The sequence below is a fragment of the Pleurodeles waltl genome, chromosome 7, assembly GCF_031143425.1.
Source record: "Pleurodeles waltl isolate 20211129_DDA chromosome 7, aPleWal1.hap1.20221129, whole genome shotgun sequence".
NCBI lineage: Eukaryota > Metazoa > Chordata > Amphibia > Caudata > Salamandridae > Pleurodeles > Pleurodeles waltl.
The window spans coordinates 1,293,199,654-1,293,220,667 of record NC_090446.1 but is presented as its reverse complement, the minus strand read 5'-3'; the positions used below and the strand labels follow the sequence as shown (position 1 = coordinate 1,293,220,667).

The window sequence follows — 21,014 nt, the reverse complement described above, 5'->3', positions numbered from 1 at the left end:
TAGTACTCTGCTACCTTGCACCTGATGCACCTGGTCTTCCAGACTTCTTCCATAGACCACACGCATACTTCCCCTGCCAGATGGAATCCAGCAGAGTGTTTGTGCAATAGAGGGCACGGCTCTTCAGATATTCCCATTTATGATGCAAGTCCCCTCTAATGTCTTTGATGTCCCTGAGACCTCTGCCGAGAAAATGGGGGCAAGCCCACCTGCCCTTGGAAAGTCACTTTCCGGATGCCACACAGCAGCAGCAGAAAATCAGCCACAGGCCAGTCTTTAATCTGCAAGGATGCGCAAATCCCTTCCTCAGACAGTTATCCTCCTGGGCACCAACACGGTCCAGCCACACTAGTCCTGTGTATCTGTAGGTGGTACTCTAAGTTGCAGACATTCAGTACCCCTATTTATACTAGGTAAATGCTTTGATTTTTTTTTTTTTTTTTTTTAAGAATGGTATTCCTTTGAACCGTATACCTCTCCCCTAAATTTCCTTCCTGTCTGCCCTGGGGTCCTGTAATACAGATCTGTTTCTTTATGGGTGCCAGGCTGTGGCTCCGGGAGGCCAAGTGTCACAACCTCTCCCCCATCTATCTGCCAGGCCCCAAATGGCAGTGATCTGTTTTCTGTCTGCACGAGTTTTATATCAGTCATCTGGGGAATGTGCGGATGTGCTCTTTGCCTGGGGCCGATGGAATGAAACCTAATTTATAAAGCACCAGAACCAGTCCAGTCCAGACCTAGAATTACCAATGTCCCCGAAGTGGCACTTCTCGGTCAGTGATGACAAAACTAGTGTGATCAAAAGTGCAGATTTGTAATTCTGAGTTTAACGATACCAAACAGTATGCGGCCGCTCCCCTGCAATAAAATATTGCAACCGATCTTAATAAATGGCTTCCCATACCACTGTATGTAGGAAACTGGCCCATTGTTGCAGTACCACCAACTTTTTGCCTGGTTTCGTAATGCAGCTTGAACTGGAGTGCACTAGGTACCTGCTAACCAGGTCCCCAGTGTCCGTGATATTCCCCTAAAATGGAAAAAAATATTGTCAGCATTAACAACACCTTTAGGTGCCACTATAAGACCCTAATAAATGGTATTTGGGTAACCAGGACATGGAGTAGTAAGGGTAGGCCCCTGAGGGCAGCAGCGCAGATTGTGCCATCCTCAGGTGCCATGCATCCAAGTGCACCCATCATTGCCATTGCAGGCTGGGTGTACTGGTGCAGTCCTAAAATGCAAAACTGACTTAGCACAAAACCTGTGTGACCTGCCCACTACACACTGCATGCAGTATAGGTAAAAGACCCCTTTGACAGGCCTTCCTCCCCTAAGGCAGGGTGAACTATGACGCATGTGTGGGCACAGATACATGAGCAGAATGCCTCTACTGTGTCCTTGCCAAACCTGGGACATAGTAAGTGAAAAGAGCAGTCATTTTAAATGCATGTGCTGGACACTGGTCAGTACACGTTTCGCAGCTACATGATGGCCACTCTGAAACCCGGGTTGTTGGCTATCAAGCCACTATTGGATTTATTGCAAAATGTACCCAGGGGCCACCTTAGAGATGCCCTCTGCAAAATCTAACTAACTCTGGCATGGTTGCTGGTCTGTCACAATCAGCCTGTCACCACCAGACAGGATTCTGGAACCCTGGAGGGAGAGCCCTTGCTCTCTGGTTTCAGATAACAAAGCCCTTCCTGGGCAGAGGTGTTACACCTCCTTCCCCAGGAATGTGTACTGCCCTACCAGCGAGCTTCAAAGGAGCAGTGGTGGGAAAATGCACAAAGGACAGGGGAAGTGGCCACCTCCAGCTTTCACCACCCCTAAGGTGTTCCCATGTGAGGTGACCTCTTAATTTCATTTTCCTCCATCTTGCACTGTAGGAAAATAGCCTATCGGGGATAGGGAAGTGACCTCTGCCCACAGGAAGTGGCCACATAGTGGATGTAGCCACCCTAAGGTAGATGACTCATTGGTCACTACTAGGGACTCCCCTAAATGCCCACTAAATGCAGTATTTATTGAGCACCCCTAGACTTGCAGATCGGATTCCAAGGACACAAGAAGGCCTGCAACAAAGAAGACCCAAGGCTCGAGAACTGCATTCCTGCTGCACAAGAAAAAGGCGAAAACCCAGCCTCCTACACCCAGCACTCGACAATTGCTGCTGAAGGGTTTCATGGACATCTGATGGACTGTACAAAACCCCAGAGGACCTCCACCCTTCAAAAAATCGCCAAAGATCTCCCTTCAGAGTGAGGGCATCACTCCCTGCAACAAAGAAGCAAAACACCAGTGAAGTCCATTTCACTGCCAGCCTCTGACTAAGGAATCGGATACAGCAGCCAGACCAGATTCCACCTGACGGTCCCGGAGCACAAATCCTGCAAGTGTGGCAAGTTTGGTGGCACTGCAACCTCCAGTGTCTGAACCCTGCAATAGCCCTGGGTACTGGACACCAAGAAGAAAAGTCCACTCCAGACTCTCAAAGGACCAGGAGCAAGCCCCAGTCAAGGGACTTCAAGACACGTAAGAATTACCCTCCAGAGTGGCCCTGCTGACCTGCAGTTTTCTTCCATTGATTCCTATGATGCGTAATTATGCACAAAAAGACTATTTTTGCTAAACATTGAAAAATCATTACTTAAAAAGTACGTACCCGATTTTGATGATCTTGGTCTTAAGAACTTAAATCTGAAGTATTTTTGTAAATTGTTCTCGAGTTATTCTTTTGAGTATTGGTTCACGTTTATTGATACTGTGAGTACAACTAATGCTTAGCACTTCTCTAAGATTGGCCTAACTGCTAGACCAAGCTACCATAAAAATTAGAGCATTAGGTGGTCTAATTTCTACCTCATTAAACCAAGGTGGGCTTGCTTGGAGTCTCTGCACATCATTTTTGTACCCTAAAGAGAGCCAGCCTCCTACACCATATGGGTAGACAACTCTCATGGGTAGTGCGAACATGCATAGGTTTTGGGTACTTCATGGGCACACATGAACAGGGCGCATTCACCTGCCTGGTAATACATGTGACACTTCGGTTCAGCCACCAAAATGGTGCTTGTGCGCCCTGGGTTAACCTGAACCCACAGGCTCTGTTCCCATGCGGAAATACACAAGCATAAATGTGTGCACTATGGTCACCACAGTCGTGCATTCCTACCCCCCCCCCCCATAGGAACCACTATACCTGGCCGTGACCATGTATGCTAGTGGTCAGAGAGGCTAACCACCACCCCAGCACCTGGTTCTGCATGGGGTATTCTAAACACACACTCTGGTATCAGTTTTGGATCAATCCGTATGTATATGGTGTGTGCTTTCACTCTGCTTTTCTAGAGGGAAAGGGCTCTGTGCCCTTAGCTCTTGAATCGAATGGTGCCCTGATGCAGTTTAGGCATTTGCCGGGCCACTCCCCCTGCACTCCTTGTATAGGGAGACCCCATGTGTACTTAGACATGGGTTGAACGCCCTGTTGGGGTCTAACAAGAGCCAGTAGGCCCCAGTGCACCATACGTGGGTCAGGGTGGTCTTCACTTTCAAGGTGCACCCGACCCCACCCATACAGGGGGTCAGGGCTTGTGGGCCACTGAGTAGAGAACTTCCCTACCCAAGTACATCCTTTCTAATGCAGTTATCTGGCTATACCTCATCCTCCAACCCCTCTATCTTAGCCCTTTGGGGACAGGCTAGGGAGCTCTCAGGGTGAGGTTACTTCCCCCACAGCGAGTGCAGGTTCCAGCATATTTACTCAATCAGTCCTTGGATGTGGCTAACAGGGTTGCCAATCAGGGCAACATAGGTACTCGTATGTCTCCTGGAAACCAGGCCCCCCCCCCTCCCTAAGTATCTAATGCACCCTTCCTACGGGGCCAACGGAGTGCAATTCCTGCCACGTTCCTTCCCGCCTCTTCCTACTACTGATAGGGCGGGGAACTCACTTGCCAGATGCCTCATTGTATTCAGTTTGGCTCTAGTTTTTTTCCTAACACTGTTGCAGACAGTGGATGTAATGTCTGTCCTGCATCCTAAGGCCCAGCACAGGGAAATAGCATAGGCAGAGAGGAAAAAAGGCGAAAAGTCTCAGGATTTTGCCCTAAAGTGAGCCATTTCCATCAACTGGAATTCAGATTATTCAGGGCAAGAAGCTTGACATCAATTCCCACGTTGTGGTTTGCTAGCGAGCTAAGAATATCGACTTGCTTATTGATTTTGTCGCAATGATAGGGCGAGGATGCTGAAACTGGGTCCAGGTTTTTGAGCAAGATATTCAAGAGGTTGATGCTGGAATTAAGCTGGTATGTCCCATCATTTTATCTGCAGGGTGACTCATGGTGTAAATTACATTCTTCCCAAAGCGTCAGTAGGTAAGAGTGACCCGAGGACGCAACCCTTCTTCAAAGATATAAGTAGGTCCTTCCTGATCGAACTGGGAGATGAGGCCTTGGAGGTTAGTAGATTTAACTTGATGGGACTCAGTGGGGTTCCAGCAATCTAATGGCTTGCAGAATTACTCGTTGTATTGTTCCAGTCAGTTAAATGCGCACATGGGCTGACTAATCCTGGGCTGGCCATCTGGCATGCCATACTGGTCGCATCAGTTAGTTAATTATTCCTTCTAACCTCACTTCTTTTTGAGGTATTGACAGTATTTATTTCTGTTCCGGGGGAAATTGAGATTAAAGATTGTCTCCATGAGTGACAAACTTTCCTCCAACAGATCCGCAGCATGAACTTGTGCTAAGGTGACCAATGTTGTTTGGAACATATTCAGGGATCTGTCGTTGGGTGGCATGGACACTTCTGTGTGCGGTGCTGGGGGGAGCCTGAGAGTCACCTACCAGAAGGCAGAATGCAGGATTCTCTGATTTCCTGTCCTTCCTGCCAGAGGAAGAGTTATTGGAAGGAAGGTAATAGTTTGTAATCCTTGGACGCTTAGGCAGTGGTGGATTTGAGAGAGGTTTAGAAGTGTGCATCCAATCTCGTGAAGGGGAGGTTTGCAGATTGCTGATTTCACCACCCTCAATCTCAGTGATAGTAGATGCATCCCTCTTGGCAGGCTGCTTCGTGACTTTCTTCCCACTCCTTTCTTGTTGGTTTTCTGCTGACATGCTCCCCGTGATTTCCTTGAACTCATGATGGTATGGGCTGATGCAGACTACTTGTGATGTGCCAATGCCAGAGACGGAACCGGAAAGATAAAGACTGGCAGCAAATATCTGCAAGTTAATTGCAGAATGCAAGGAAAAAAACGATGTAAGCAGGTCCGGTTCTAGGAGCTTCTACCTGGATGGGTTAAAAGTGTGTTCGGGTGGGCCAAAATGTGCCCAATTGTTATCAGTTCTGGAGATAGCCTACAAGCTCTAGCTTTACATTATCTCTTCTACCAAACAGTCATACAGAACATGTGGAGAATTATTTGAGAGAAATAACTGATATATATATATATATACTGATCAGGCCCAGCCCTGACCATATACAGCAGCAGTTTAGGCTTCAATACAAGCACCTGGATACCAAGCAGATTGTAACAGTAGTTCAAAGCTTAGGGAGGTCCCTGTTACCACACCCAATCCTTGACTTCTTTGCAATAGGAAGACAGGCAATTTGCCCAAGCCTTTCTTTGCACACTGTGATTTTTGTAACTGTTTATTTTCATGTCACTCTCTTGCTCTCATTGATTAAAAAAATGAAAAACAGCAACATATTTGGAAAAAATAAGTATTTTTGACTACTGTAAAGCTGGTAATTGCAGTCAAATAAGTTACTTTCTGAAGCTGTATTACACAAAGTAACTTGGGGGGCGCAACATCAACTTTGTGCGCCCTCAGAGTACTGTGCTATTACAGGAGGGGGCCGACCCTTCCGCAATACTGATAGCGCTGGTGCATATGTAGAGCCAGCATTACCTTCAGAGTACATTTACTCTTTTGCATGGTCACATGGCCCCATACAAATGAGGGAATTGCTTTGCCTCTATGCCCGTCCCATATCAGGGATGCAGGTGCAGAGGCAAACAGACCCTTTCTCTTCGAACTGACAGTACGCCACAAGAAGGTGGTGCATACTTAGTATGCAATCCTTAAGCCAGCCCTCTGGAGGGTGCTAATGAGGTACCGTGAACCCCAGATACATCACCCTGCAGGGAGGTGCAGTCACTCACTGCACTTGCCTTCAAAGGGACCTCTCTCCCCCTTTTAACTGTGGTCCCAACTGTGACCTGGCACTGTATACTGTACAGTAACAAGATCTCAGAATATGAAAAGCTCACATTTGTAACGTTGCCACAATGGTGAGAATAAATTCAGGACAGCACAATTTCTTATTTGAGATAACACTTATTTACTTTATCAAAGCATCTGGCAGTGAATAGACAGGCACACATACTCTAGTAGGCATTGGAATTCCACATTAATTCGTAGGTAAGACATTTATTTGGACAGACGTATGATTTCCTTGTGGCTTTTCATCCAATGAGGCATGAACTGCCACTGTCTTAATAGTTGAATGCGTGCCCCATTCTACACTGTATTAATGTGCAAATCTTAAACAGAGTAAAATACATAAACATTCTCAGAACCTCCACACAGAAACATCCATCATTGAGGTGCAGAAGGCCAATCACAGCCCTTGTGTCACTGCACCTTACTGTCAGGAAAAACTCATGTTCTTTCTCCCCCAACACATACAATCCCAATGCAGCTTGTCTCATGCAAGAGATATGGTTGCCACCAGGCTGTTTTTTCTCAGCCAGCACACAAATTGGTAAAATCTAAAGCCGTAATCTTTCCCCTCTGTATTTTCCCCCTCCCCATCACTAAATAATTATAATTGTAATTAATAAAACAATACACTTCAAATGTATTCCTGAGGTTCCTTAATGCCCAGTGACGGATAAAGTAAACAAATTGAAAAAACATGACAGGAGGAAGCACCTAACAGGTGTGTTTTCCGTGGCCTCTTCAGCTTTGACTGTGGGGGCAAAGGTCATGTTTGGGTGGGCCTGGCCCACCCGCTAGAACCAGGCCTGGCTGTAAGTCACTGTAAGGCCAGAGGTCGATGCCCGGTGTCTTACTGTCTCTCGGCCTCACCACCCCCCGATAGAGAGCACGTACTAAAGCACTTGATAAAGCATGGGGGGCACGAACATGCAGCATTCAGGCTTCCAAATTCAGTTATGGAGAATTGTTACTGTACGAGAGCTCAGTTCCTTGCTAGAGCGGCGCTATCCTCAACACCCAGAGTCTGCTAGATCCCAGTGAGCGGTGCCGATCCAGGCTCGTGCTCCTGCCTGTGAGGATGATCCAGGGGGTTGACGGACTACACGCTGTGTTGAATAGAAGTTAGAGGTCAGGTTCAAACAGGATTGTACAGGGTACTGCAGGTAATAAGGCAGGGGAGCACACTGCGAACAGCAGATCTCATCAGGACATAGTCCAACCATCTCAGTCATTAATTGGCTCTACCCATGGGCTGCAACGATTGTGATCCTGCCTCACCTCACCTTGCTGTTCTTGCAGAATAGCAGAGGCTTGGCAGTAAGCGTGATATGGGCATGGTGGTCAGGATGGTGACTGAAGATAGCAGTATATGCATCAGCAGTGGACATCTTGACCGAGACGCTGCAGCCTGGTCGTTCCCCCACTTGCAAGGTTCCTCCTTTTATGGCCACATGCTATGCCTCTGTCTCCAAGACTAAAACTATGTGCAACCTCTTGACCTGTATTGTTCAGTCGAATCTTGCACCCTTGTTTCTGCAAAATTTGTTATCACCTTTTTCATTGTTTGTTGTTCACATGCCCTGTCAAAAAGTGATCATTTCTTTGGCGGTGTCTCCTGCTGCTTCATGCTGCTTCCCATAGCTATAATGATACAGCAGCAGCATCAAGCGGCAGATTGCGAGTCACGGTAGCGGCTCAGGCGTGCTGCGCCAAGTGGGGAATAGCTGCAGGGTCTAGCCACTTGTTGCACCTCAGCAGCAACCTGGCGGCACGCTTTCCTCAAACAGCACCAAGCAGGGACCAGCTGCAGGGTCCATCTGCACCACAGCAGTGGCATTCTAATTCCTTCTCTCTCACTCTTCGTGCTTCACTGCTAACTCCTCCTCCAAGTGACGTATCACTAACAAACATCCCAAAGACTCCTAAGCACCCCATGGAAGATATTTATTATTGAAGATGTTTGCTGCTCATGAGAGTGCATCCCTACTGTGGTTAATACAATTCTACCTAAGTAGAGTTACACCTGTTGTCCTTTATGAAGTGATAAGTTGGGGGTGGTAAAGAGACTAACTATATGAATTAAGGTATTGAATTTATTAAGAAAAGAATAAGAGCTTTTCACTTTAGGCCTTACATTTATGGGAAATAGCCCATGTGCAGCAGCAAGTGTAAAGCTCTGGCTTTAGAGCTTGAAAACGACCATAAAATATACATTTTGTAGTGCAAGATTACACCTGTGGTGTAAGATTGAAACTAGTGTGTTGAGTACTACTTAACTGTCATAAAAAGTGTGGATGAGAATGCACAGCAACCATCAGATAATTCTGGGGTTACTCTACGTTCGTATTTTAGGGAGAGTTAGAGTACTCTGCTGAGTGACTGGTATAGGGGCTAATCTCCTTGTTGGGCAGGGCAAAAAACATTTGCGAAGTTTACCCAAATAAGAGACCACCGAACACTACGCAAGCTTTCAGCTTTATATGCGTGCTTATTGAAATATCAGGTGCCTAAAGAAAAGGACTTTCAAATTCCTAGTTGTGGGATGAACGTATTCATATGGTGTTTATTTGTGGATTATGTTTCAAGTAATATTGAGCAACCAGTTGGATCTGCCTGACTTTTCATTAGCGCACAAGTGAAAATAGACCCCAGACTTTATTTCATTGTTCGCTATAAACAAATTGTTGGACATAACCATTTCAGCTATTATAGAAACTGGGTAATCGCACAGTCAATGATCCTAAATGAACAATGAACTGTAAGTAGACAACATGCAGAGCAGCCGCGGCCTGTCCTTTAGGGCGGAGGGGCCACGCACCCTCCCCCCCCCCACCTTTTGCCCCTCATGAAGAGTGCTGACAGACCCTCTTCATGTTCCGATCAGGCAGCCAGGAGTGAGACATGTGCGATTTATGCAGACTCCTGGCTGCCTGAGCTGAACTTTGCTGGGCTGAGGATGTCACAGCTCCCATTGGCGTGACCTCCTTGGCTCAGCAAAGGTTTAAGCCCTGAAGCGCCCAGGGAGAGTGTCGGGACACCTTGTCTCAGAGTGGGGTGGGGTCAGCAGTCTCACTGACCCCATCCCACTCTGTGACAAAGTTCGGACTGCTGCCTTCCCTCATTGACTGACCTAAGGTCAGCCAGTGTGGGAAGGCAGCAGTCCCAACCCTCCCGGGACCTCCAAGCTGAAGGTAAGTGTGTGGTTTTTTTTTTTAAATGAATGTTTGGTGCCTGCGTGTATGTTTGAATGTTGATGAGTGCTGTGAATAGATGTGCGTGATTGTGCTTCCCGTCTCCCCCCCCCACACCCTTGTAAAATTACTGACCGCCACTGATGCAGAGCTATCACTTCTTCTGACTTTCCTAGAATCTGCGTAGGTCAAAGGCTGCAATAACCCTCTAGTTAGCTTCTCCTCTAGCGTGTTTTCCATTATCTGAATGGTTTTCAGTTTCATGTATGCCAATCGCTCATTGTTTAAGTTTACATTGTTAGTCCTTGCATTTATGTTTTCCTCTTGTCCCACCTTGTGTTTGCTTCTGTTCACAATGTTTTTCTCTTATAAATTTCCCCACCTTTTGTAGTATAATTTGCTTTAATCTTTGCTATTAATTCTTTTATTCTGTTTACATTAACTCCCTAAGTGTCCCCCCAGCATTGGTTCTCCTAGATTAATGTACCTTTTCTTAATCACTGGGGGCATTAATTCCACAATGTCACACAATCCATAGTGAGACCTGGACATTTTATTTTTATTTTTTCCTTCTTTTAAACTGTTTGAAATGTGATTTTATAGTTCAACACACATACCTGAACAACATAGTATACCACGCTACGAATCTCAATGCACACAGGATTGTAATGTATTACAGATAACATATTCCACACCCTTCCAACCCCGTGAAAACATCATGTCCCTTCACAGATGAGCGGGTCAGGGCTAAGTGCCTGGTTGCTCCTCTCCGTATCAACTCACAGGTTTTCCAAGAATTTTGCCCATGTATCTCAAAGATGGGGGTGTGACAGGCAGCAGTTCTGCATATGTTTCTAGCTGGTCATTACAGTACGCCATTTCAGCTGCCCATTGCCTGTTATTCGGAGCACGTCCCCCACCCCAGTGCATCAACACTAGACACTTATCCTGCAGCAGCTCAAGGGCAGTAAATTTCCTAATGTCACTCGGGGTGTGTCTCAGCCGTTCGGTAAGGGCCATTTTTACCAATACCTTGATGAGCGAGTCTGATATTGGTTGTATGGCGTGTTCTACTTTGGCCCAGAACTGTTTTACTTTACCACACTCCCATGCCAGTGGTATAAAGCCAGCTTTGGATATTCCACATCGCTCACATATTAATCAGCCTTTCTTAACCCCTACCTACATAGTGTTTCTTGAGTGTAACATACCTGGTGTAGAAAACGGAAGTGTATTAGTCTGAGTCGGCTGTTAGGAAAAGGTTCCCCTGTTTGTATGCAGTAGGCAGCACCAGCCATAATCCTTATGCAGCCGTGGACCCAGCATAGCGGAGCTCCCCTGCTATTTAGCCATGTTGGTTGATGGCCAGACCACACCCCGAGACTTGTTCATTTACACTTCCAAACCTCTTCTGGCTTAAATTATCTTTCATTTGATCTTTTATTATATTTTTTCCAATGCCTTCATGTTAGTCCGTTAGATAGTTGAAGGTGGTTAACTCACCAAAATGAGTCTTGATCCAACCTGCAATTGATAGGGTTTAATCGGGCTGAGGCCAACTCAGTCTAATCTTCCTACATATATGTAATGAGTATTCATTTGGGATAAAATTAACACCTGCAATTTAGAGAACATGGGCAGTATTCCTGCTACATAGAGTTCTCATGAAGGGCTATGGAATTATTCTTTCTAGTACCTCGTAATTGCCCGTTTCACTAATACTACATTCTTCCAAATTATACGAGTAAACAAATTCCATATATTATCATGCGATAGTATTCACTCTCTCCCAATGACTGCAAATCTGAAATGCAAAATGTTTCTGGCAATTTGCATGTCATAAATGGATGTTGACAAAATGAAGTAAGTTTTTATGAGTGAGAGTTGTTCACCCAATAATACAAGGCATGTATGGCCAGTTTGCAATATGTAGCACCATCATAATCCTTCACCTGCCTTGTTTAGTGTGGCCAGGTGCAGTTGTGATGTGGCAGATGTTGGAGCCTGGGACACAGTTCAGTGGGTGACGTTTGTTCAAGTGTAATGACGCTACACTGGGTCTTTTCTTCTTAGATGAGAGTTGCTGCGAGTTATGATCAAACTCCCAGAAAAGTCTTTATCTTTATTTGAGAGGGAATCCATGGAACTACATGCTTTAGGCAGCCTGCTTGTTATGTAGTACATGGCACAGGACTGGATGCTGAACAGCTCATTAAAATACTGGCATTGTGAATGTACGTTTAGGACAATAGGATATTGTTACTGGCGAATATATGAATGCAACTCACTTGTCTAATAAGTTTTATTCTGTTGCTTTCCAGGATGGCTTTAAGGATACGGAGAACCGCCTGATCCTCTATGTATTGACACGCCCCATGTCTTTGCTCATCCTGGCTGTGGTCAGCAGTGGCCTCCGCTTCTTGATCAATTCATTCATTGCTGCCCTTCTCATCCCTGTATTGGTGGCCATCGTGGTCCTGAAATTGCTACTATGGCACTCGCCTGATCTAAAGCGCATCTACTCCTACTACAGTGCTGGCCAGCGCAAAATCTGGGTTGCAATCTATGATGATGACGATGTCTGTGGCTGCGTGGCTCTGGAACCCACATCCGACCGCCACATTGCTGAGCTGAAGAGGCTTTCTGTTAGCCGCTGGTACCGCCGTTCAGGTGTGGCTTGCTGCCTTGTACGCTTCTTTGAAACCCATGCCAGGAACAAGGGCTTCCTCCAGGTGGTCTTGCATACACCTGTGGTCTCAAAGGCTGCCACAGGACTGTTTGAGAAATGTGGCTACAAAGTGAATGGTGGATGGAATTGGCTGGGGTACACTGTAGTGAAAGAATTCAGAAAGGACCTGTAAACCCCACTAGAAGCTAGCATATTTATTATTAGTGTTTACCTCCACCAATCTGTCCAGAGGATTTTGCTGTGCATTTAGGAGAGGATGAGATCAAGCTATGAGCAATGGAAAACATACCACCTTCTCCAAACAAGAGAGGAAAAGTTTGTTTTGAGCTGTGAGCCAGAAAGATATTTGCTGGTGAGCCGTGTATCTTCTTTCCCTTTGTTGCAGCTGAGGTAAAATGCTAAGAGCATGGGTGTCCATTGCTGGTCAGCGAGAGCTAAATCCATGTCAGAGTTTCAGGCTATCCCCATGGGATACTTTTATGTACAGTTTAATCTATATAAGAATTGTTTCCATAATTAATGGTTATCTTGAAAATATGGCATGGATACGTCCTTTGTGGACCGCTCTGTGATGGACATTGTAGTTTTTATTATCCACTGTGCCTTTTACCACACTTTTTTTTTTTTTTCCTCCTGTCACTTTTTCTGACAGCCCTTAAATAATCTTACATGTAGAACCTGCACGATTTTTTGGGTTGTTAAAAATGCTTCCTAGATTACAGTATGAAATTTGATTGACAGGCTGTGAGAGTAACATGTTGTAGACTTAATGCGATCAGGCATCCAGATGGCCCAAACAATGTGTGTGGTGTGTATACAACAGTTAGCAAAATAACGATACGTTGATCTAAAAATTAAAATTGCTAAACCAAGTTAATTGGAAGGTAAATAGTTAATAAAAATAGTGTAAACCACACTAAGAAAAAACTGGCAAAAATGTTAAAAAGTATGTGGTTAATCTACTAATAGTCACTAAATGCTTGGATAGGTCAACAATACTCCAAAATTGTTCTGTTGAATAAATTAAGAAGTCGAACCATGCTGTTTTGCTTGTGGAAACAGCGTTGAATCACAACGAGCCAGCTCATCGCCTGAAAGGCGTAGATTTCTGCTTTAGAACTGCAGCTCAGAAAATAATGAGTGGTTTGCGGGTTTTAGGTTGCTTGTTAGGAAATTAATAATAAAGGCTGGTAAATGTTGAGTATCTGATTTGAAGTAGTTACAAAGTTCAAATGATGTGGTGTTGAATAGTGGGCGGAACTATGGGATTTTATCTGTCAGCACAGATTTAAACCCGGATGCTTACCACTTGTGGCCCCAGGCATTGCTGTGCAGTGATCTATGACATGATGCAGGTGTTACTTGGCTACAAACAACGTAACCCAAGAACAGGCTCCAGACAAATGGTCTTCAGAGTGATTTAACTTTGAAGTTATTGACGAGCTGCACAATCCTGGTGCACTTTGCAAAAGTTTTCAGGGTTCGTTAAGACTGACAGTATCCCCATTTAAGTCTTCCCGAACAACAGTTCCGTCTGGTCTCAAGCTCTTAACAGTCCCTCATCACGCCATCTCCTCAGGACAATTTATCCCAGGAGGCAGGCTACCTCCAGTTAACTGGCTTTTTGTCTGCTAAACACACCCATCCTTGCTTTGGAAGTCTTAAGGTTGGAGTCATGCTCGCTCATTTATGGTGACAAGTGTAGGCAAAAATTCAAGACCGAACATGAGACAGCTCCTTGTCCCACAGGACGCTGCTCAGGTAGGTGGGAAGTATTCTACTCAGAAAAGCAGGAACACTTTCTCTTTTCTTAGGTTTCTATTTTCTCTTTCCAGGAGCCCAGGGATGTTTTATTAAGGCTAAGTCTAGTGTCCTATTGGTGGTGATTCCTGAATCAATCCAAATAAAATTGCCATGCTTCCACTCCTATTTTTGAAACTGTATTGTGTACTTTCACGTGGGATTAGTTGCATAAAATATTTCCCATTACCCTTTACACAAAAAATTAAAGACGTTCAAACCGTGCCCCAGGCTCAAAGAGCTCTTTATCTCGTTGTCTCCTAAATCCACTCTTGCTCCCTTTCCCCACCGAGAGTTCCTCTGAGCTACAACCAAACCTTCTTCTGCTGGTACTTGTACAGATGTGATGTGATAGAGATCCCAGCCACACACGTGTACCATTTGAATGCAATGTGGCTGATTCTGGGCAAATTTTATGATGCATCCCATAGCTGCTGGAAACACACATAGTACCTGAAGCTTAACTTCACAACCATGTATTAACAAGAGGTTATCTGTGCATTGCAAATTTTTGTTATGCTTCTATTTGCTATTGAGAAGTTAAATATTATTGGTAATATGACATTTCGCTAGCATGTGACTCCTGCACCACTGCTCGGAGAAAACATATGGACTCCAAAGCTTTATATTCTATTTTTAGAATTGTCTGTGTTAGATGTATAGTTTGGTAACAGTAGTCTGGGAAACTCCATGGTGGACCTGCACACAAACGGCTGCCTTACTAGAGAAACATTTATCAAAGTGTGATAAAGAATAACCAATACAGTTTGTACAGATTACACGTGGCATCATCTAGTCAGTATGCTTCAACCACAATAGAAACCTAAAACCAGATGATCCAGACTGATGCAAACATGGGAACTCACCTGATAGATGTATTTCATTGCAGTTATCTGTGAATTTAGTATGCAGTTTATCGTATAACCAATTACAGTCACTACATACTAAAATTCCCATGTTACATTATGACTCGTACTTGTTTTTTTTTAGCCTCATTTGTTTTTTGACTTTCATTTTGATTAAACTATAACTCAAATATGTTTATCTTTGACTTGAGACCTTGTAGTAACAATAGTCTAACTAACTTGTGATCTGTTCCATGTTAACAGCACAGAGGAGATTTCCAAAGCTAGTGTAAATCACAGAAATATCTCTCTTGTCGCCGTACGTATGCTTTCCATTTTAAACAACTGTGCTTTTTGCACCAGTGATGTGGCTATTGTGAGGTCTGCATTGACTGATCTGTATTGAGATCCAGTTTGCATGAGTCCCACCAGTTTTTTACTGGTGTCCTCTGCATTAGTAAAGGCCCCCTGCCCTAGCCCTACACTGTTATGAATCAAGCGCACAGCTTTATTTCCTCAGTTTTGGATGAGTTTCTTCCTTTCCAGAAATAAAGCCCTTCATAGTTTTAGAATTAAATGTAATAATTGATTCTCTGCAGAGCTGAAAGATCTTTCGGCAGCAGTATGCACAGCGAAAAAGAGCTAGAACAAACATCATTCTACCAATCTTACATCTCAGTTTTCAGTCTTGGCACTTTCGTATAAGTGTACATTTAAGAAACAAAAATGCATATTTCATTAAGTTTATTAAACAGGCCCTTAATCTTGCAAATGGTTCGGTTCCATATATTTTCTGGAATGTATTCAGCCCAAGCAGCCCAGACAAGGATACATCCTCCCCCCTACAACTCTGTAGATATTTGCTGACAAGGTTAACTGACTATAAGAATAATATTGATGTGGCATTAAACCTTAGTAGTGTTCCTCTGTCTAACTTTTTATTAACACACTCTTCTTGAAGATTTCTAACCTATATCGGACTCTCAGTTAGCTGCTGCCATATCAGTCTGATAACTTTTGATTTCATGTCCGACGAGATTCAGGAAAAAAGATCCTCTCGGTGTACCAAAATAAACTACCAAATATTCAACAACTATTCCCTACAGTATGGAAGACAGCAGTATTGCAGCCACTACTCAAGATGGCTACCTTCAGTCCTGATGATCTGAATAATTTCCATCCTATCTCCCTTCAGTCCTTTTTGATAAGCTCTTTTGCTTCACTGATTACTGAGATGAAACACTCATGCCATGAAAAAGATCCCTGGAATGCCCTTCCTATTCTGACGGAAACATTTATTAATTCACTCTGCAATGTTCGTCGAGGAGATTAGCATGCTGAAGGCACATGTTTAAAAATGGTCACAGCAATGAAATGAAAACGTACAAATGATTCTCCACTGCAGTATATACAGCAAATATATGTATCTATATTACAATGCAAAGCAAATAATGAATAAAAAATGCATCACCATGAGGCATGGGTAATCTGCGTCATCTCCCTCCTTATCAGCATCAGACTGCCAGATCCCAGAATCGATCGTGGAGAGAGAGAGATCAATTATCCTCACCGGAAGGATGACACACCTCAGTGTCCTGAGGTCAGATTTGAAAAGAACACTTCGGGAATTGGCTAAAATCCTAAGGTGCCCTCTCTCAAAACAAAACCGTTCCCTGCTGTACCATACACATCATTCTAGTACATTCTTATCAGCCTGAGCCCTTGCTGAGAAATAACAGGCATAATAAAAACATGAGAACATTGTATAACATGAGCATGGAAAAATACTTGCAGCTTTTAACGTGGCAGTGGCAGTGGCTAATGCTAAAATATAGTCAATAGGCAAAATGAAGTTGGTGGTCACTGATGTGACGGTGTGCTGCTAGGCTAAGTGCAACGTGGAGTCGGTGGTCAAAACACAAATATCATTACATAAGCTATGGAAGAAAACAGAATTTTAGACACCTTTCAGGCAGATTTTCAGCCAGATCGTAGCACAGTTACTGGTTGTCTCCACTCTAGATGATCTAAGAAGGTTTGTGGATGAGACGGTAGTGCTAGGGCTCTGATTCAGTTAGATCTGTCATCAGGCCTCAACACCATTGACTACAATATTTTACTTTAACCCCTTAAAAACCTTGCTCTGTGCTGGAGAATTCGGGCAGTAGTATTATTCCTTCTAATTTAAAGACAGTATCCTGAATTTTAGTACCTTGCATAGATGTATTGTTTCCTCTTGTTCAGTCTCTGCGTGCAGGCTCTTGCTTAAGAATTCCATGAAATTGAGACCCACCTATACTTGTATACCAACAACACCCAGTTTCTCTTTGTCGGCAGATCACTTCAACATAGTCATTGCAACCTGCCTTTCTGCAATTTGCCTACGGATGTCCACTAACTTCCTCAAAATAAATCCGGCCAGGATCATATTCACCGCAATTCAATTGGCAACATACTTTCTAGTAGCATACAAAGGACTAAACTTGTTTGTAGCCTTGTGTACTTATTGACTGTAAAGTGACACTTCACCCCCTATTTGCGAGAGATTCCAGTACCTAGTTTGTCCAACTGAATATCCTGAAATAATTATATTCTGTCTTGACTGGACCCTTCACATTCCTCATAGGCACCTTCTAATTCAATCAAGATTACACTAGGTAAACTCAAGTTTTTTGGCCCCTCCGAAAAAATGTATTTGGTGTCTCTAGCGTGGTCAGATGCAGCAGCCCAGGTTGTCGCCCCCATCCCCAGACGCGTCCAGAGCATTCTCATCTTGGTGTCTCCATTGGCTGCCCATACATTTTTAGAATCCTCTATCCACAAAGTGATAAATAGCAAAAACCCTGCCTTTAATGGGCAAACTCTCTGTTAGTTGTCCTACCTGCTTGCTTGCTTACTCTGTTCTTTTAATAAACTTTTATCACAGTAATCTTTTACTGGCCATTCCCAAAACAAGACTGGTCGCTCATAGAAATAGGTTGTTCGAAAAGCTGTCAAACTCTCTACTTTATAGTCTATGAGCTGAAATAAAACATCCCACCTTTAGGAAGCTACTAAAAACTTTGCTCGTTCATACTCCCATCTCTTACCTATTACATTTTTGTTTGCCATTGGTCTTAGTCTGTTGCATGTTCTCATGCAAAAAAAAAATATATGTATATAACCTAATAACATGAGGACGTTGGATTTAACGGTTTCAGCGCACTGGCACTATGTAACTTTTTCTTTCTCAGTGGTAGAATATATAACAGCAGTTTACAGAATGCCTAGATAACAAAAATCATGTGAGTACTGCCGTAGTGCAAACCATTCTGTAACAAAGTTAAAGAAGAATAGGAAACAGCAAGAAAAACTTTTTTTTTCTTTTTTTCCCAAAGCCAGTCCCAAATGTGGGTTCCTTCCGTCTCTGTGCACATTTTGGGTATAGATGAAGTAACTTGCCTCATAAAGAAGTGCAGTTGGCTAAACCAGTCTTCAGCTATTCTGAATAACAGAGATACATGTAGGTTTCTTGTGCAGTTCACTGTGTACTTTAAGAATGGGCTTAGGTGGGCAGGTGAATACGGACTTAAGGAATCAACCTGTGAAGCTCTGGATTTGATTCCTTTGTGAAATGTGGATCATAGAGTGTGTCATTTATAGCCAGAAGCAAGGCATGGAACCAAAAAAAAACACGTACCATACAGACTGTTATAAAATGGATGTCCTGTTGCCCAAAATAGTCAGTATCGAATATTTTTCACATCCTTTGCCGAAGATGTTTTTTTCCACCTTGTGTGCTGTTAAAATAACTGAAATGCTAAATGGTTAGACGGTTGATAAATATATCTTTACTAACTGAAAAGAAAGATTACCCTCTTTTTCTCCTCTCTGACTGGCCTCTTACAAACTCCAAATAGTAAAAGAAAAGACTAAAGCGAAGATTCTGGTTTAAGTTGGTTGTGTGTAAAAAAATGTTATTCATGCAGGACAGGCCCAAATAAATAACTGAGCTACAGCCCTGCTGGAGAGTTCCACATGGTCCTTTTGTATTTGCCTATCACTGCCACTACTTGTTTTGTAGGATGTTTATTTATGCATGTGTTAACTTATTTATTTATAAAATGTCACCAAATCATGATTGTATTTATTTCTAAGGTGCCACCAGGTCATGATGTTTATGCCTGAACCAGAGAACTCAGTTTAAGTTGCATTCATGTCATCCCATCTCCATACTGGAGGAGAAGCGATTATGTGCCAGTACTGGAACATTGGTATCTAAGAAATGAGAGTTGAGTCGACTAGTAGGACAAGATGTGTTACAGTTCTTGCTCAGTCCTGTCTCCTCAGACAAAATTACATGGACATAATTTTTGTACCTAGTAAGTGGATGTCATGGTTCTGATGCCAGATGGAAAGGAATGAAACTACAGTTCCTGAAGAATGTATTATTATGGTTGTATTTATGCAGTTGTAATGTGGTGTGTTTATAATAAATTGTGTGAATTTTATTTTGTGCTCAAAATATTTTATTGAATATAAAAGCCATAATTAAATCATTAAAATAATTATCTAAAACATGCATACAATCTTATTAATTGAAAGACTTTATCAACTTTTCCAAGGCAGGTCGCTCTTGAGAAAAGATTAGCATACATTGTATCCTTTCTCGACCTTGGTAGACATTTCTTACCATTATCTAGGACAGTACTGTCGGGGAAAAACATTGACACTATTTTCTTATTTCATTCAATGTAAGAATTTATATAATGGTTAAGTTGACTTTGAAATACATCTTGCCCATATCACTGCATTTCGAGAATTGTTTTAGCCTGCATCGTCAAACCAGCCCACTTAATGTATGGATGCCCACAGTGCATGTTTGGTTGTCAAATAATGATACTCACATAATGCTGATTTAAGGTGGCTTTCAACTAAATTTAATTTTACAGATTAACTTAAAGAGAATTAAATGAAAGGTAGGGTGAGACAAACAATTAGTAGCAAGATGCCGCTACATTCATAAGAAATCCCATAATGGAAGTAATTGCTGTGGTAAGATGATTCAACAAGCAAGAGAAAGCTGTGAATCCTGGATTATATTTACGAAGAGCAGACTATTAAATGTTGAATTTTTTTAAAGCACTTGCATAATGTGCTCCTATTCGAGAGTGCATGTTGGAATGAAGGAGTAATCTGTGGATATTATGCCTTTTATTCTATATGCAACTTGGATATATTAAATGGTAGACAATCTGGACTGTCACATTGTAGCACCCATGTCAATTAGATATGATTACTTTGTTGAAACCAAGAACTTAGGAGATGTTTTTTTCTGATGGATACAACTACCTGTGGATTCCTCACCTAAAGAATTCTCCCTACGTGCCAGCATTCAACGGAAATTTTCTTCTAGCTCTGCACATCGACGATGATGGTACAATTGCCCGCCTCCCATGCAACGCCGTATGACATCATCCAGGCAATAAGAGGTCCTCGTCAACGTGCAGACATCAGTTCCCTTTTTTCCGTGCCTTCGAGTAACGTTTTTTTCTTCGAGGCTACCAGGGAGCTACTGTTTCACTTCGTGTGTAACAATGTCGCAGCCAAGGAAGTGGGGTTTTAAACCCTGTAGGAAGTGTGGAGGTCGAATGTCGGTCACAGACCCACACAAAAATTGTGTGTGGTTCATGTCAGCACATAAATCCGAAGGCCCTTAAGGAGCGGGAAGCCAAGTTGTTCCTGGCAAGCTCCAAGAAGAAGGAGAAGCATCATCGCTGTGAGTCTTCTTCGAAGTCCTCGAGATGTCACCGGCTTCATCGAGACTCCCGGCGCCGGCATGGATCACAGCGCCGGTCAAGTAAGGACTGCTCCCGCTCGAGGTCGCCATAGGCTCGGCGTCGACCGACTTGGGAAGTCAGTCCAACTGTTACACCTCTGCCTCCGACGACTCCAGCTTCCCCGACGTCACCACTTTCGGTCTTTGAAGCTGATCCACATCAGGAGCCAAAGGCCTCTCCGGCGCAGATGGAGATGCCTGAGCTGACGCCTGCTTCGCCTTATGCACCGGCTCCACAAAGTTATCCGGCGTTCCCGGCGCCCACAGACCCTCAGATTCCTCAATGCGATGTTCAACATCTTTGCCACCATGGCCCCGGGAGGTGTGCATTCGGGGCCTTCAGATCCATTGGCTTTCGACAAGGCTTCATATAGACCGACGCCCTTCATGCCTTTTCTTCCTTCGGGAAGTGCTGGTTTGGCGCCGGTACCAATG

The 21,014-nt window shown here is 43.6% G+C and overlaps 1 protein-coding gene across 1 annotated transcript in view; it reads left to right on the top strand.

The window, feature by feature from the left end:
• NAT14 (N-acetyltransferase 14 (putative)) overlaps window positions 1-19,251 on the top strand; it is a 54,448-nt gene extending 35,197 nt beyond the window's left edge. Inside the window, exon 3 of the mRNA XM_069200529.1 lies at window positions 11,749-19,251. Within this exon, the coding sequence (XP_069056630.1) occupies window positions 11,749-12,288 (540 nt within the window). The 3' untranslated portion in view covers window positions 12,289-19,251. The remainder of the gene's footprint in view (window positions 1-11,748) is intronic.
• Window positions 19,252-21,014: the final 1,763 nt, after the last annotated feature.